This window comes from Parasteatoda tepidariorum, chromosome 9 (assembly GCF_043381705.1).
Source record: "Parasteatoda tepidariorum isolate YZ-2023 chromosome 9, CAS_Ptep_4.0, whole genome shotgun sequence".
Taxonomy (NCBI): domain Eukaryota; kingdom Metazoa; phylum Arthropoda; class Arachnida; order Araneae; family Theridiidae; genus Parasteatoda; species Parasteatoda tepidariorum.
In genome coordinates, this window is record NC_092212.1 from 88,588,755 (window position 1) to 88,605,988 (window position 17,234).

The window sequence follows — 17,234 nt, forward strand, 5'->3', positions numbered from 1 at the left end:
AAACTGTGTAAAATAATTTTATAATTTATATCCGATTCTGTTCCATCTCATATAGTTTATATCCGATTCTGTTCCATTTCATATAATTTATATCCGATTCTGTTCCATTTCATATAATTTATATCCGATTCTGCTCCATTTCATATAATTTATATCCGATTCTGTTCCATTTCATATAATTTATATCCGATTCTGTTCCATTTCATATAATTTATATCCGATTCTGTTCCATTTCATATAATTTATATCCGATTCTGTTCCATTTCAGATAATTTATATCCAATTCTGTTCCATTTCATATAATTTATATCCGATTCTGTTCCATTTCATATAATTTATAACCGATTCTGTTCCATTTCATATAATTTACATCCGATTCTGATAAAGCATTCGAATGTGTCTTTTGGGATACGAGTATGTTAGATTTGCAAGCTAATTTTGTTTTCAGAAATAGGATGCACCAAATGCTGAACGATACGGTGCACTTGCGGTAACTCATAATGAATATACAACACTGTGAGAGAAAGTAATAAGTCGCGCATGCGCTTTAAAATCATTGTAAGAAGTTTCGATGCGCGTTTCGTTTTTCTTGTTAATGTCTCAGGGTGAGAGTAAAATCAATTGCTGTTAAAAGTTAAATAAAATTTCATTAAGAGTTAAAATAAAAAGTCATGGGGCATAGGTGTTTAGTATTTAAAATTAGTTAAATAAAGTAATAATTGAAAGAGTTTGGACTTGCAGAGCTGTATGGAGCAGCACCTTTTTTAAACTGGTTAGGTCTGATGTGCATTGAAAGATGTTTTAATAGCTGACTTAAATAGTTTGACGAAATAATTGATAATTTTTAAATTTTTTCACTTGTTATATTTTTATATTGTTATATTTGTTTCATTTGTTATAAATTGAAAAACCTTGTGTTTCTTACTTTAATTATTTTAATTAGCTTCTTGGTTTTGAAAATTATTTTATTATTTAAGGATTGCAAATGGTTATCATCTCGATTTTTTTTCTAATTATGCATACTTTAAAATTGTTTTATTTTATATTCATTGAGTCTTTGGGGTGATAAAAATGTGTTTAAGTTTGTTTTTTAAAATTATTGCATATCTTAAAAATGCTTTATTTTATGTATCCCAAATTTTTTTTTGTTCAAATTTAAACAGTATGACGTGTTATAGGGACCTAAAACATTTCAACTCCCGGGGGCCCTGCTTGTTATTATTACGGCCCTGTAATAACTGGGTCTTCAATACTAACTCAACACTGAGTACAACAATACCATTTCTAGTTCTATGCTTAATTTTCAATAATAGTCAAAATAAAACAATTCATAAACGTATTCGACAACATTAAAATTGTAGAATAAAATTAGTAAACAGGTAAATCTTCATAATTTTTTTTTTAATTTTATGCTAAGGCAACTTAAGATGTGAATCTTCGGTTGCTAAGTATTATTTTTATAGTCTGAGCAATAGAATTTAGTCAGATAAGTTTTATTAAACATAAAGTTAGCTTCTTAGAAAAGCATTTCAGAAATATATCAGATTTGTAATTGTGTTGATTTCTTGTCTTTTCAGAGGTTTTGGATTTGTAACCTTCGCCGACCCCGACAGTGTAGATAAAGTTTTAGCAAATGGGCCGCACGAACTCGACGGTAAAAAGGTAAGACAAAAAGATTTACTCATTATCCTTGCCTTAAACATAAGTCCAAATCATTATCTGATAATAGTAATTCCAGAGGCCAAAATAGCCTGGTTGGTAGGGCACTGGACCCGTGTCCAAGAGTTTGAGGGTTCGTTCCCAGCCGGCCGAAGACTCCCGTGTAGTAAATGATGACTGATGCACGTTAAATCTGTCGAGTCGCAAAGTCTTCCATGTTCCCATAACAAGTCAATACCTCTGGGGGTATTGATCCAGGAGTCTCCTTGTCTTCTGCATTGGCTCAAAATTACAAGGCTACGTAGTTGAATATTAGTAGTCGTAAATTCTGTAGTAGTAGTCGGCTGTTCAAGAACGGCTCGATTTTCATAATAAATTACATCTTACTCACTTTGTATTTATAGAAGGAGAAAAAAAGATAACCTTCAGTTTTTTTAGAATCTGACTTAATTTTCTCTGTCATCAATTATTCTTATAAGAATTGATTCGTCTTATGCTAATTATATGAATTGAATTAAAAATCATTTCAAGTTATTATTTCAAAAATATTAATTTACATTTAAAACTGCAAACAATGTTTTCCTTGATAAATACATTGTTCAATCCCTTTGTATTCTTCACTAGAATTAAGTAATAACAGGTACAAATCAAACTTTTACGATAGAAAACTATTTGTATTATATCGTAGAATTTTTTTTTTTAAAAATCAGAAAGTCGAAAGCTCTTTTAATGCATGCGATCTATTACTAAGTATAATTTGTAATTCATATTTTGGAAATTTATTGTTATAATTTATATGTTTTCAAAAGTTTTTAAACTAGTTTGAAAAAAAGAACATTTATAACGTGTGTTTGAAGTTCTAAGCACTGTTACAGATGCCACCGGCAAAGTATGAAACGAATTCTACAGAATGTTTAGGCATTGTATATAGTGCCGGACGTTTTTAGGCAAGGTATGAAATATGATATGTATTGCATACTTTCCCTAAGCATTGTATGTTATACCCAGGCATTCTATAGAATGACAAATGCTATTTAGGACAAAGTATGAAATAAAAACGCCCTGATGAGGTTATTATGTAAATGATGTGCATTTCTAAAAAAAATATTGTTCTTAAAGAATAATGAGAGTGCCATTTAAAAAAATTTATTCAAAATGCGTAAAGAAAAATGAAAGTTGTACGAAGCATAATTTATGCCCTTCTTATTAAGGGAAACGAAATTTTCATTTAAAAAACTAGAAATTAACCTACTTGTAGCAACATGACAGGCTTGAATGACGTTTTGAATTACATTTCATTGCATTACGAAACGAATCGGAGATGTATTTTATACTTTGCCGGTTTCTCATTTGGCATTCTATAGAATGCCTAGGAAATGTTTGAAGCATAAATCGTTCCACGCATTGCCAGCTAGTTCTAGGCATTATATACAATGTTTTATAGAATGCCGGATTTCAAACTTTGCCGGTAACATAGATACCAACAAATGCTGATGTCCAAAGATATAAATTATAATGAAGTACTACAAAATATGGCCGCCTGAGCAAATCGAAATTGTTAATCATATTTTTAAATTGTTAAAAAGACCCTATTTATTAGAGTTTAGAGGGGAGGAGGGATTCTAATCTGTTTCCAAATAAACAATAAGATTTTTCTCTATATTGTCCTTTATTTAAGATAAAATTCATTTCCTGGAGAAGTATTTATCATTAGAAATAATTCTAAGTTGTGTAGATATTGAGTTGGAAAAAGTGTGGCCATAGAAATGAAACAAAACCTGATGAAATGAATCATTAATTATTTATAGAACTGAAACAATTATATCATTAAAAGTTAAGCACTATATGAAGAGAATTCGTTAAAAAAAATTTATGTCATTTAACGCTAGAAAGATTGAAACTTAGTATATATACCTATATTGCCCAAAAGCAGTCAAAATGACAGGATTGTGAAAGAATAAATAATGTGTACAGAAATTTGTTTTAAAATTAATTTTTTATACTATTTACAGTTATATAGCAAGTTATTAGTAAATATTAACAATAAAAAAAATTTTATGTTGTACAGAAAGTCACAAAATTCTAAGAAATTGTGTCATTGTTTTTCTAATTGAAATTAAAGCAGTCAAAATGACTTCCTTGGGAAATCTAGTGTTAAAGACTGAGAACTTGTGCCATATTTTCATTACGTAAAATGTAAGGACTTTGTTCAAGCGTGTCACTGCAACATGTATCTGAAAATTTAAACAAAGCATAGAAACATTTTAAAAATGCCTTCCTCACTATGGTTAAGTAAAGGATCTAAAAGATAGTGTCACTTATTCAATGGTAATGAATAAGGCCCGGATTTTGATGACATTCGCATTTTTTGCATTTTTGGACATTTTTTGTCCTTTAGAGCATTTTTTAAGATTTATAAGGCATTTTCTTTAAAATTTTAAGGCGTATTTTGCATTTTAAAGCATTTTTTAAATTTCTTGTTAAATTTTTCTAATTTTTATTATTTTTTATAATTTTTTATTATTACACTGGCTTCCAAACAATGAAGAAAATTTCTAGGATATTAACAGGTGAAGCAACATCTTTTCAAATTGAAGAAGAATTGTCAGTAAGTGTGACCGTCCTTTTCAAGTACGCACCAATAACATCAGTAGACGTTGAAAGAAGCTTCTCCTGGTATAAAAATTTGCTTTCAGACAAGAGACGCTCGTTTACATTTCAAAATATTAAAAAAAAATTTAATAATCCACTGTAATTCTGATATTTAGTAATATTATGAGATGGAAGTTGTTATATTCATTTAAGTTTCTATACAAAATGAAAATGTTTTGGAGTCAATATATTTTCTTTTTTTTTGTTATTTTTGGATATAAAACATATTTGTCAAACTTTAATGAACGTAGAACAAGTATTGCATTGCTTTATATTTTTTGAAACGACTCATAATAATTTTAAAGAGTAAAACATTGTTTTAGTTCAATATTTTTACTTCTATTTAAGTCATGTCATAAGGCATTTTTAGCGCAATTTTCGCATTTTAAGAGCATTTTTTGCACTTTTAAGGGAATTTTTTGCAGTTCATAAGGGCAATTTTTGCACTTTTTAAGGGCATTAATTGAGATTTTTTAGGTCATCAAAATCCGGGCTCTAGTAATGAATGACCATTTATTTGAATCGTAAGCACCGTCGGACTGAACCAAAGAAAACTAAAATTGTGTAAAACGATGCCAGCTCTAAATCAATCTGAACTGAGTGCAGGTCTATTATTGCAGAGATCAAGGAATTTCAAACGAGTCGCTAAAATATTCAGCAGAAACGAACAGCAAGTAGAATTTTCGGGACTTCCATTAGCAGAAAGTGTCATTTCAAAATAATCATTTCTTGTAATTACATAAAATCGTTTAATCGACACAACACCACCAAACTCCATGACACAAACTAAATCTTTAATGACATATAATACTTTTTGCTCAGTACTTGAGAAGTGGGTCTATGGATCATGTGGTAACATTTGCCAGCAAAACAAATGACAAAAGTTACGTAAATATTTCAAAATCACATCACTATAATGGTTGCTGTACAAAGATAAAATATAGGATGGAAGCTATTAGTATGGATTTGACTGTTGCTAATGCTTCCTCGGCAGATGTACAGTTTATTTTTTTTATTTTATATCCGTTGTTGAGCAGCCGACCCATTTTTTTGAATTTACGACTACTAATATTCAACTCCGTAAACTTGTAATTTTGAACCCAATACAGGAGATAAGGGAACTCCTGGATTAAGTATTGGGAGAAATTTGTCTTCGGGGAGAACTTTTAGGTGAAATTAATCTGCATTTGCTTTACATGAAGAAGAAAAACACGAAAACCTTCCACGGTTAGCCTAACAGCGAGGGGATTCTAACCCATGATCCGTCTACTACTGAGGATATTTCACGTCAGCACTGTAGTCGGAGCAAACCGAATGCTGAATTCGTATCAACCATCCATCGCTGGGATTCGAACCCATTAACCTCATTGGAAGGCGAACGCTCTATCCCCTGAGCCATCAGGGCTCCAACAGATGTACTTCACAAAATTTATTATTTTCACTTTGATGAAATGTCACTCAATGGAACATTTCCACAGACGCACTGCAGCACAGAGAATGGTTTAATTTAACTTTGGGAAGAGTCCCCACTAAAATTTATCCTTGTTTTAAACGGATGGATCTTTAAAATTAAACCTCTCGAACACCTCTCGATATATAACCTTTAATTTGACTAGGCTCGGTTGAAGACAAAATATTTGACCCTCATTCCGCCCATTGATCGTTTAATATCGTTTTCAAGTTTAATCTGTGGAATTTCTATAGAACGATTTTCTTAATTAAAAATTCTCAAATTAATGAAGAAAATTAAGCAATATATATTAAATGATAACATATTAAGAAATGTAAAAGTTTTTTTTAAAAAAATTAACATTTACTCAAAAACACCCAAGTTTCAGAGTATACATGGAGGTAACATGAGAAAAAGTGTGCGAATTACTTATTGTTTTTGTTTTTTTCGGGATTCCGTTGAAATTTATTTCATCTCAAAGAAATGGGTGCAGTATTTTGCGTAATTACCACTCATAAATAGTAGATATATATGAATCAATAAAAAATTTTAAAAAGATATTATTTAGTTAATTTTTTTTATTTCAAAAGCACTTAACTTTACATCATTGGCCCCCATGCATCGAAGATGCATGAGATTGTAGCATATAAAACAAAAGCTGAACCATTGAACAATACAAGAACAATATAATAACAAGAACAATAAATACTTGCAGAACGTGAACCACTTAAACACGAACGAGAATCAGTCGCTGGATACCAATTGCATCTTATTTAGTTAAGTAAACGTACATACCAGAGTTAACAACGATTTGTCAGTTTTTTAAAGTTTTTTGAATAGTTGGATTTATTTGAAAACTTATCCATCTTCAAAAATAATTTGCACTATTTTCTTCGAAAATATTTGAGCCATATTTTTCAAAAATGCTCATATATAAACAGAAATATTGATAAAAAATTTTAAAAATTCTTTTTTAGTACAACAGACGCGAACTCAATATAGCGGTAATCAAAGTATGGACAAATAGTTAATATTTAATATATTTTTTAAATAGTTGGATTCTTTTGAAACTTATTTCATCTATAAAAATTGACGTCATATTTACCGTGAATACCCAAATATAAATCGAGTTATTGATTTTTTAAGAAGTACAAAACGCACAAATTCCGGATTATATATAGCGGTTACGTAAGAAGGGACTGTTTGTAAATTTTTATTTCAGGGATTCATTTGAAACTTGATTCATCTTAAAAAATGGGTCTTTTATTTTCAATTGTTTTCATAAGACAATCATTGTCAATATCTTTGTGTTCAGTGACGGAGATTAGCAATAGAGTAGTATTCATATAACAACAATAGAGTAGTGTTCATACATCATTGATTAACCGTACAGTTGTGTTCTTATGACAATGATTAGCAATAGACTACTTTCCGTTTTACAATCATTATTAATGCAGAAGTTTTTATGGAACAATAATTAATAAAACAGACAAGAGATAGTATTAATATTAAACTCATTAACTATCAAAACACTCACTTCAATTTCACGCAAAATTTTGTTAGTTCCTAAGCTTTGAGATATTTACCACTTTATGTTGCACACTTTAGAACTTTTTTCATTCACTTTTATCTTGTCTTTTCTACACGTATTGAATATTTTTGAACTCATGCGAAGTCCTCCACTCGCTAGAAGAGAATGTAGAAACAGAACAAAAAAATCGTTGAAAGTAACCCAATCTTCTTTTAATGCACATTCAAACTAAGTATAATAAACAATTAATAACAGTTGTTCAATAGCCTGCTTTAAGAGTGAGCGTGACAAGCAAAATGTTTAGCTGAAGAAAGATACAGAAGAAATAGATGGCTGAGGCCATTACAGAAAGGAAGCTGAGCGATTGGAACAGCCATTCTTTTTTTTTTCGAATGCCATTAATTTTAGCGATTAAAAAACAATACTTGTTTTAGAGTATATAAATAACCAAAAGAGAAAGTATTGACTAAAATTCTGTGCACTACAATCAGGCATTTCCTATCTTTTGGTTGTTTTAGGTTATTTTAATTTATCTTTTTTAATTAAAAAAATTGAACCTTACTTTATTTACGCTTGGGTATCACGACCTCACAGAGACTTGATGGTGTTTCCTCATTTTTTTTTATTTGCTCTCGTTTTCTTTTTCGCCATAATTTATATTGTTATTTGAATTTATATGTATATAAGTCTAGTTTGTAAAATTAGTTTACATTTTTAAGTTTTACAAACTGAATATCTTGAGCAGAGATGACTGAAGAGAAAGAGAGTTTGCCTTCCAATGAGATAAACCGGGTTCTTATCACGGCTATGGATGGTGGATACGAATTCCGCATCCGGCATGCACCGACCTCAGTGCTGACGTGAAATATCCTCAGTGGTAGACGGTTCGTGGGTTAGAGACCCCCTGCCGTCAGGCTAACCGTGGGAGGTTCTCGTGGTATTCCTCTCTATTATGTACGCAAAAGTGGGTAGTTCCATCAAAAAGTCCTCCACGAAGGCAAATTTCTCCCAATACTTGATCCAGAAGTTCCCTTGTCTTCTGGATTAGATTCAAAATGGCAAGGTTACGTAGTTTAACATTAGTAATCGTAAACCCAAAAATTGGGTCGGCTTATAAAAAAATTGTTATAGAAAAATCTAAGTATCTCAAATTTATTAGCATTTCGAAGAATTCCGAATTATTAAACCAAAACCTAAAACGTCTTTTTCTTATTTTTATTACATGTCTTTTGTAGCTGACCAAAAAGCACAATTATTGAAAAGACTATTTGATTCCCTTCAACCAGGGAGAGAAAGATATGCAAATGATGATTAGTTCCAACCTTCTTTTTCTTGTCAAAAAGTAGGAAATTGCTCTTGAGTTTGATTGTCAGCAACTCAACTCTTCTCTTGAAAAATGACGATGGAAAAAAAGAAAAGAAGTGGCTGGGCGCACCAATAATAAAATAATAAAACCCAAGTTTAGTTGTACTCACGAAATGAAACTCGTGTGCGGTGAAGTCGTGGATTGATGTAAATAATAATAAAAAAAGAAGTGAAGCAAAGAATGAAAAAAAAAATCGCGTGACATTCCAAAATATAGCGGAAGAAAAAGTCGTGAGGAAGCAAACGAACAGGAAGAAAGAATTTTTACGTGCCTTTTTCGTTTCTTCTCTCTAAGCAAAAGGTTTTGATTCGTTTCACGAACATTGTTTTTTTTTTGCGTTGAGTATTTCATTGCAGATTTATTTCAGTGGGTTGATTAATTTTCATCTTGTTTTGGAAAAAAGGATGCAAAAATTATTTAACTTGTTTCCTACATTAGGATAGTACGCATAAATTAGTCTAGTTATAGTGTGATACACATAAGGATAAATCTTGCTTTGTCTTATATAATCATTCCAAAGTATATGTTATGCATAAAAAATAATCTTATTATTGATTGTAAATTGGTCTTCTTAATAATCTGTGTTATGTACATTAGAGCATGTGGTGCATATTAAATGTACCACATATTCTAATACTCTCTCTATGCTGCTAGTCTATGTGATCTTAATTGGACCTTTATCATATGAAACCAATGTCTAATGAATAATGTTTTGTGCATGGGAAAGAGTTTCAAATGAGATGAAACCAATTCCTCTTATGCTCTCTGCGTTTCCCATAGTATACGCTATCCGGTCAAAAGTATCTGGACATCCGATTGTTAGGGTGATGGAATCAAAATGGTGTGGAGGTGTTTCTCATGTTTTGGCCCGGATCCCTTAGTTCCTGTGGTTGGAAACATGAACTCTGAGATGTGTATGTGGACAATGTTGCATTCTATGGCAATGTCTCTTCCAGCAGGATAACTGCTCCATTTACTCATCGAATCTTGCACTGACGTGGCTTGACGAAATGCTTGTCCAAAACCTGGACTGACCTTCTTAAAACCCCGATCAAAATCCCATAGAACACCTTTGGAACAAATTAGATTTCAGAATTCGTAGCCAGCCAGATCGACCCTCTTCACTGCAAGCACTCCCTTCAGTTGTGGTGGAAGTCCTATCAAAAACTGATGGAAAGTCTTTCCAGACATGTGCAGGCTGTCATCGATGCAAAAGAGGGACCAACGCCATTATATTAATACTTGCCTCTGGAAGCTCTATGTATCAAGACGCTGGCCGAAAGTAACAGGACGATACTTTTGGCCAAAAAGTGTACGTAAAAACAGATCATATTTGGTTTTAATTACATGAAATTAATTCCTCTAATGATCTACACTCGATGTATGATAAAAAAAATCTTATGACGTTTCTATTTTATGAAACCAATTTCTCTAGTGCTTTCTATTAGCTACAGATAGTAATTGTAGGAAAGTGATGTAGGAGCCTGTAACCCCTACAGGGTGCGTTCCCAGGCTGCGGATAGGGGAATGCCTCCATCAGTTCTCTGGTGGGTGGTAGGAGGGAAATAAAATACCTCCCGCGGAACAACAGGCAGAAGTCTAACCTTTCTGAGGGCTCTGGCAACTCGATTCCATGGATTGTGCAATATAGAGGTCTAATGCAGCGGCCAAAAACAGACTCCTACCTCACACCTTTAAGAACCCACTTATGTTCCGCAGTGGACTGATCGTTAAGACACGATTCCCAGCAGATCACCGAAGTCAAGCATCACTGGCTGCGGTCAGTGTGCGGGTGGGTGACCACTTGGATCAGTCTGCGTAGGGACCGAGGGTTGTGCGGTATGGGTCCTCGTTAAACTGTGCTACCGTAAAGTGCTCGACTTCGCGTGCAGGTCGTCGGGCTACCGAAGCGGGGGTGCCATCCCCTCTGCAGAGGATCAAAATTGTGATGGCATGTCTTCGGATCATCCTCCGGGATGTTTCCCAGACAGTCGCCAATAGCCCATTGTGCAGCTCTAGTGCGACGTAAATTAACAGCAACAAGAACCCACTTATCACTGACTTCAACTGTCCTAGAACTTTAACATCGGTAATAAAAAGATTTAGAACTAATCATTTCAGAGGGGTGAAAATTCTTCCGGACAAGACCGGGACAATCGTTCCCTGCAGAAACTGTCCGGATGTCATGTTTGCACTAAAACACATTTTCGAGTGCCCCGAACTCACCACACATGTTTTGAAATTGGGATAGGTGCCAATTGTGGACAATCTGAGAGCTGTTCTGTACAGTCAGGAGGAGCTGCAATAGTCCAAACCTTTGATGTGATCTAAAGATCCATGGACACGAAAACAACAATAACGGGATGTTCGGTTTTGATTATCGAAAATCAATACATCTAATGATCTGCACGCTTTACACGAAGAAGAAAAAAATTTATGCCATTCTTATAAGATGAAACCAAATGCTATATATGGGAAAATGTTGTCGTGTGGGTTGGACAACACCCATTATTTGGGGAAAGAAAAGGAAGTAAAACAATTTCGTTTTCTTCTTCGTTAAAAATAATCACATAGCTTGCAACCATACTGGGGGAAATTGTCACACCTGGAGAAAGTTGTAAAACCATTACTTAGTGATGACGAAACATCTTCACATCGTCAAAATCACGTCGATGAAGACAGTTTGGTACCTTTAACGTTCGTGTTTCCCAATATTCCTGGGATTATTTACGTAAATGAAGATTTCCAAATGTAACTACTTTTCCTTATCTGTATCTCATTTTTTGATTCTAAAAATATGGAAAGCAATCTGAATCTTGTTTTTAGTATTCGTATCATACGCTTTCCGTAATGATGACACCTTAGGAAAAAAATAATTGAATATCAGTTTTTAAAATAATTGAGACTCTTATTCAATCTTCAGATATCTTGCATCGCATCCAATCACTGAAGTGAGAAATGGCAGTGTTAAAAATGTGATTTTTTTTTTCAGTATTGAATCATAAACTTTGTGCAAGGATGGGTGAGGCAGTTTAAAGAATCACTTTGTTGGAAGCATTTTGAGAAAAAGAATACGGGATATTGAAAATCCCATTCTTCAATTTTTATCATCCGTTTGGAGGATGCGATCCGTTAAAGGGATTACAGATGAGGCGTAAAGACGTTTCACCCAAACTGTGACCATTCATCGCATCATCTGATTTATATTTATTTCACCATTTTGACCTTTCAATTATTGCCCCCACATGAATTCCATGGTTTTTAGTAAAACGTGTTTCCTTCTCGGCTCAAATGAATCTTATGAGTATTTTGTCTATTTCGACCATTCTTCCGACACACGCTTTATTCCACAATATATCTACTATTTTTTTTATCACAATTTGCGGGTGGGCGCACACAAATATCACAATACTAGGCATACTTGGTAACTCCTGAAAAGCCTGGGGTAAATAGCTTGTTTGTTCATTTTTATTAAACCTGCTACTTTCCTTCTGAAATCTGGGTCTATTTTGGGATTGTTGGTTGCACTTTTGACTTTGTCTGTAAAAGTTTAAATGTTGTCGGGAATAATTATTATAATTTTGATTAACTGAGCTATTAATAAATGGCCGTATTGGTATTGAGTTTTGATATTGAGGATTTTGTTGTCTATACCCACCAAATTTTGACTTCGGTACTTTTTTATATTTTAAGATAAGACCGAGAGGACATCATGACTAATGGGGTAAGACCGAGTCATTTGACTTTTTCTTCGAAAAAATCATTTATAAAAGGGTAGTACTTCAATGACTTGTCAGAAATGATACATTGTACACAACGAAACAATAAATTTCTTGATTAAACCTGACAGTTGCTAGGTCCAACAACGTAGCTAAAACAGACTTTCGAGTCTTGGCTATCCGGTCTTACCCTACTTTCCCCAATACATGAAGGCGTTGACGATCCCTATGAGATTTATAGACCATAACCTAGTAGTTTGGAACCCAGCCCCAGAATACAAGAAAATTCCTGGATTAAGCAATGACAAAAGTAGGAGCCACGATGCCTCGGGTGATAGAGCCTTCGCCTTCCAATGAACCGAGTTTGAATCCTAGCGATGGTTGATCATTACGAATTTGGCATCTGGCTTGCAACGACCACAGTACTGACGTGAAATATCTCCAGTGGCAAACGGATCAGGAAATTAAGTCCCCTTGCCGACAGGATAACCGTGGAATGTTCTCGTGGTTTTCCTCTCCGTGTAACGCAAATGCGGGTTAGTTCCATCAAGAAGTTTATACATATCGTTGTGATATTGAAATTTAACAGTAGTTTCAAAGCGTTATTTTAGACTTTTCTTCATTAATCTTCATGTTGCGAACGCATTCTTCTGATTTTCGTTCGAAATGACGAAATTTGGATCTTATGTTCGCAGATCCTGGTGACCAGAACTATTAGAATCACTTTTTTCATGGAATAAGGAGTGCGGAAATAGAGACAAAATACTTGATTAGATTTAATAATCTCATAAACAGATGATGAAATGGCAAATAATATATATAAAAAAACCAAATTTCATTACAAGAATGAAAAGTTATTCTCTAGAGTAAGCGTTTGAACCTCGTTCGTGTTTTCCACTACAGTTCGAAGTTTATACGTTTTCTCCGTAAAATAAATCATTTTTTTTCTTTTGTGAAAAGAAATTTTCTTCCCTGGACAAGGAATAATAAAAGCTCAAAACATCTATTTATTCATAAACAAAAAAAGATGAAGGAATACTTGTGCAGAGACCCGTTGCCCGAAATGTTCCGGCAATACTTGAACAAAACAGTAAAATGAAGAAAAGGAGAAGAAGAAGCTACCATTTTGTTTATGTGCCCGAGATAGATCACACGTAGCGAGTCGCCATTTTTTTTGTGATTACTACTTGAGTGATTTCACGGATTTCTCTTCTTTATTTTGCTCGTCTTTTTTTTTTTTATCTCTTTATTTTCTTCTCTCTCTGTCTCTTTCTTTTTTCATTTATATACCTACACTACTGGATGGGTGATCTGAAACTTTTTGTTTTGTATTCTATTCGAAAATCAGAGTCAATAAAACATGATTTTAGGAATAGTATTACGAAGGGGATCTACAGCTCACGACGTTTACTATTCTGAACTGAGGAAGCTAGAAGCATATGGAAAGCGTACATAGAATCCACAAAAGTGATGTGATTATGCTTATACCACAGGGATTGATATGAACTCTGATAAACAGAGTGAAACGCCAATGCTAGAGTTCTGTAGCTTTCGTTGAGTTGTTCAAGAGTTGTGTTGTTAGAGTTGTCCCCCCCCCCCAAAAAAAAAGTTTCTGCTCTGGGCCCCAATTAGGCTAAGTCGGGCCCTGCGAGTTGTGCCAGCGGTATATTGCGTTTGCGATTAATTGATCCCGCGACGACTTGTTGTGCCCACGACGAATTGTCACTATCTTTTGTTTTCCTTTTAAAAATAAATTTTTTCTGCCAAAAAAAAGAGAGAAGAAAAGAAAACATTCCCAGCAACAGAAGTTTTTTTTCTTGAAAAGCAAACGTTATTTAGTTGTTTCCTGTGAATTCCAAGTTATGCAGTGAGTGCTGCATCAGCAAAAGAGAACATTAGAAGAAAGAGTGTTCCACTGGGGAGTGTCGACTTGCATGATGCATGAAGAAAGCAGACTCCATTTTTTTTATCATTTTGTTCTCGTAATCGCGTTCTGTAACGATCGCCACCTGGACGATAATCAATACAGTGTGTGTTCAGGAATGTTCTGTTGACAGAGAAAACAAGCTTTAAAGCGACATTTAAGTTCCTTTTTCGACAACAAAGAAGAAAAAAAAATTTATTGTTGAATAATTCATGAATTTAAAATGCCGCCCAAAATTTGTAGCCAAGGAAGAACTGTTGTTACATAAAGATCTTCAAACTGAAATGATTATAATTTAAACACTTTTAGACGAGATTAAATTGCTAAGATCAGTTGATACGCGTTATTCAAGTCAGTCGTGAATGAGGAAATTATCAAGTTTATTTTAAATTTTATTCTCTTTTTATTTTTACAAAAATTTTCCTTCTCTCTTCATATGGTCATACGAAGTGCACTGTCCTACATACGCACTCCGTCCATTTTCGAATTTGTTTTTCTCTCACGATGGTTCTTTTGCTTTCGCAACAACTCAACTCATTTATTTTTATATCTTTTTTAAAAATAACTGTGTAACTTTTTCTGAATGAAGTACTAACATGGCTACTTAGTGTAGCAAAAGTTTATAAGCTAAAAAATTCACATTGCAGAGAAGTGCTCAATGAGTTATTAAGCACATTAATGAAGCAAACATTAATTAAGAGGACGCCATACCCCGGAAGAAAATTTCCGTCACAAATTCTCTTTCTCCTTTATTACTAATTTAAAATTTAAAAGAAGGAAAAATAAGTTTAGGCAAACGTAGAGTTTGTCATGAAGTATACTTCAAAATATTAAAATGCAAACAAATTATTAAAAGAGAACTTCTACGTTGCATAATCCTAAGTTATCTCATAAATTATTTTCATTTGTATATTTTAAAAGTTTCTTTTCTTTGTTTGACACTTCATGGCTTATTCAAGGTTTGTTTAAACTCACTTTTTTTTACACTTTAAATTTTAAATTAATGATAAAGGAAAAAGAGAATTTGTGACGAAACTTTTCTTCCTAGGTATGGCGTCCTCTTAAACAAAGATGTGTTTTTATCTGAGGTGTTGAAAGTGTATCATATTATGAAATATATTTACGGGTAAAAACGAATATTATCAACAGATACAGAACAACGCTGAATTCAGCAAAATTCTACATTTTGGGTTCTAAGTCAATCAGTATGAGGCACATTAGATATAGTTTGCGTCAACGAAATATGATTTTCGTAGAGCAACTTTCATCTCAAAATAAGATTCCCTCTTAATTACGTGTATATTTTTGAGACTCCACAACAATACTATTTTGAATTTACTTCATTTCAATCATCAGAGAAGCAGGGACCGATCAAGACAAATTTAGGCCCAAGGCCCACCAAATTTTTCGGGCCCCTTACAAACTATTTTGAAATTAAATAACTAAAGAGTAGTCCTAACAATAAAAAGAATCTACTGAACTGTATAATTCAAGAGAAACATTCTAAAGAATTTTTGAAAGCAGACAATTGAAGATTATTTTTCTAAGATAAAGTTTACGCATGTATATATTAAAGGAAAATATAAAACAACAAAACAATGTTATGTCAAAATATAAATAGTTAGGTGACCATAAGCAATAGATATCAGTGATTTTTGCTAAAAATCACTGATATCAATTGTTTAATTATTTTTTTATTGTAAACTGTAATTATTTTTTATTTAGTACTTGAACCAATACAAAGTTAGGCCAGTTGTTATTAGTTTTAAGGATAAGTGCAACATGTAAGCTAAAATATTAAGCTTATTAATTATAATTTTTATTAAAATTTGCATTCCAAAAGAGCCAAAATTATATGTGCTCATAGAAAACTAAAAACACATTTAAATAACAATTTATTTTGAAATAACACATTTTAAAATATTAAAATTCCTAATCAATGAAAAATTTACACTCAAAACATTTAATAGTATTCAATAGTAGATACATTTAAAAGCATTCAATACAATAGACTTTTTAAAAAGGTTATTTATTACCTTTTTAAAATTTGGTTTAAAATTTGGTGGGCCATTTGTTCATCAAATAATTTTATGAGAATTTCAAAATCATGTTTTGTAGTATTATCCGATTCAACTTATAACATATGTTTTTCCTGCTTTAAAATTTGATCTTAAATATTATTAAATATATATTAAAGTAGAATATAAAAAAAAACATGTTATGTTCAATTTGGAGTCAACAAACATTTTTGCTGTGTCATTAAGCTGTAATTATTCATTACTTAAATTAACATAAAGCTGGCCCACCTTACTTTAGAATTTGATGTTTTCGTGAGTTTGGTTGTACTATCATAATAAAAAATGCATTTTTTAGAACTGTTTCTTTTACTATTTAAAAGAAATAGTAACATTAAGGACCTTTTTCTAATTTTTGAGACCCCTCAGAAATTGTGGGCTTTAGGCCCATGCCTAATGGGTCTAGATCAGGGTTTCTTAACCTGTGGTTCATGAACCCCTAAGGGGTCCATGAGTTATAATTTGGGGGTCCGCTGACTACTAATTTTTAAAACGTTTGAAAACCTACCCATTGCTTGTAAAGCGAGCTATGGCAGCTATAATTCCGTTTTCTACAGCGTATCTTTGCGAAGCGGGATTTTCCACAATTGTGACAATAAAAACATAACATCGAAATCGATTGAATGTTGAACATGATATGCACGTTGCTTTGTCGAAAACCATCACCAATTCAATTTATCAATTAAGGAAAAGCAGCAGCAACCTTCACATTAAAGATTTTAATTTTAAAATTTTTATATACTATTAAAATAATAAAATTAAATGTTTTCTAATAATTGATGTTTCTTGCAATTATTTTTTTCACAGGGGGATGGCCCGTGACTTCTTAAAATTTTCTAAAAGGGGTCCATTATATCA

At 32.8% G+C, this 17,234-nt stretch overlaps 1 protein-coding gene across 5 annotated transcripts in view; it reads left to right on the top strand.

Moving 5' to 3' along the window:
* The window catches only part of LOC107445073 (RNA-binding protein Musashi homolog 2), a 168,580-nt gene that overhangs the window by 88,236 nt on the left and 63,110 nt on the right, over positions 1-17,234 (top strand). For all 5 annotated transcript variants that reach the window (XM_071185994.1, XM_071185997.1, XM_071185996.1 and 2 more), the window contains one exon: positions 1,578-1,662. In XM_071185994.1, coding sequence (XP_071042095.1) covers positions 1,578-1,662 — 85 coding nt within the window. The remainder of the gene's footprint in view (positions 1-1,577; positions 1,663-17,234) is intronic.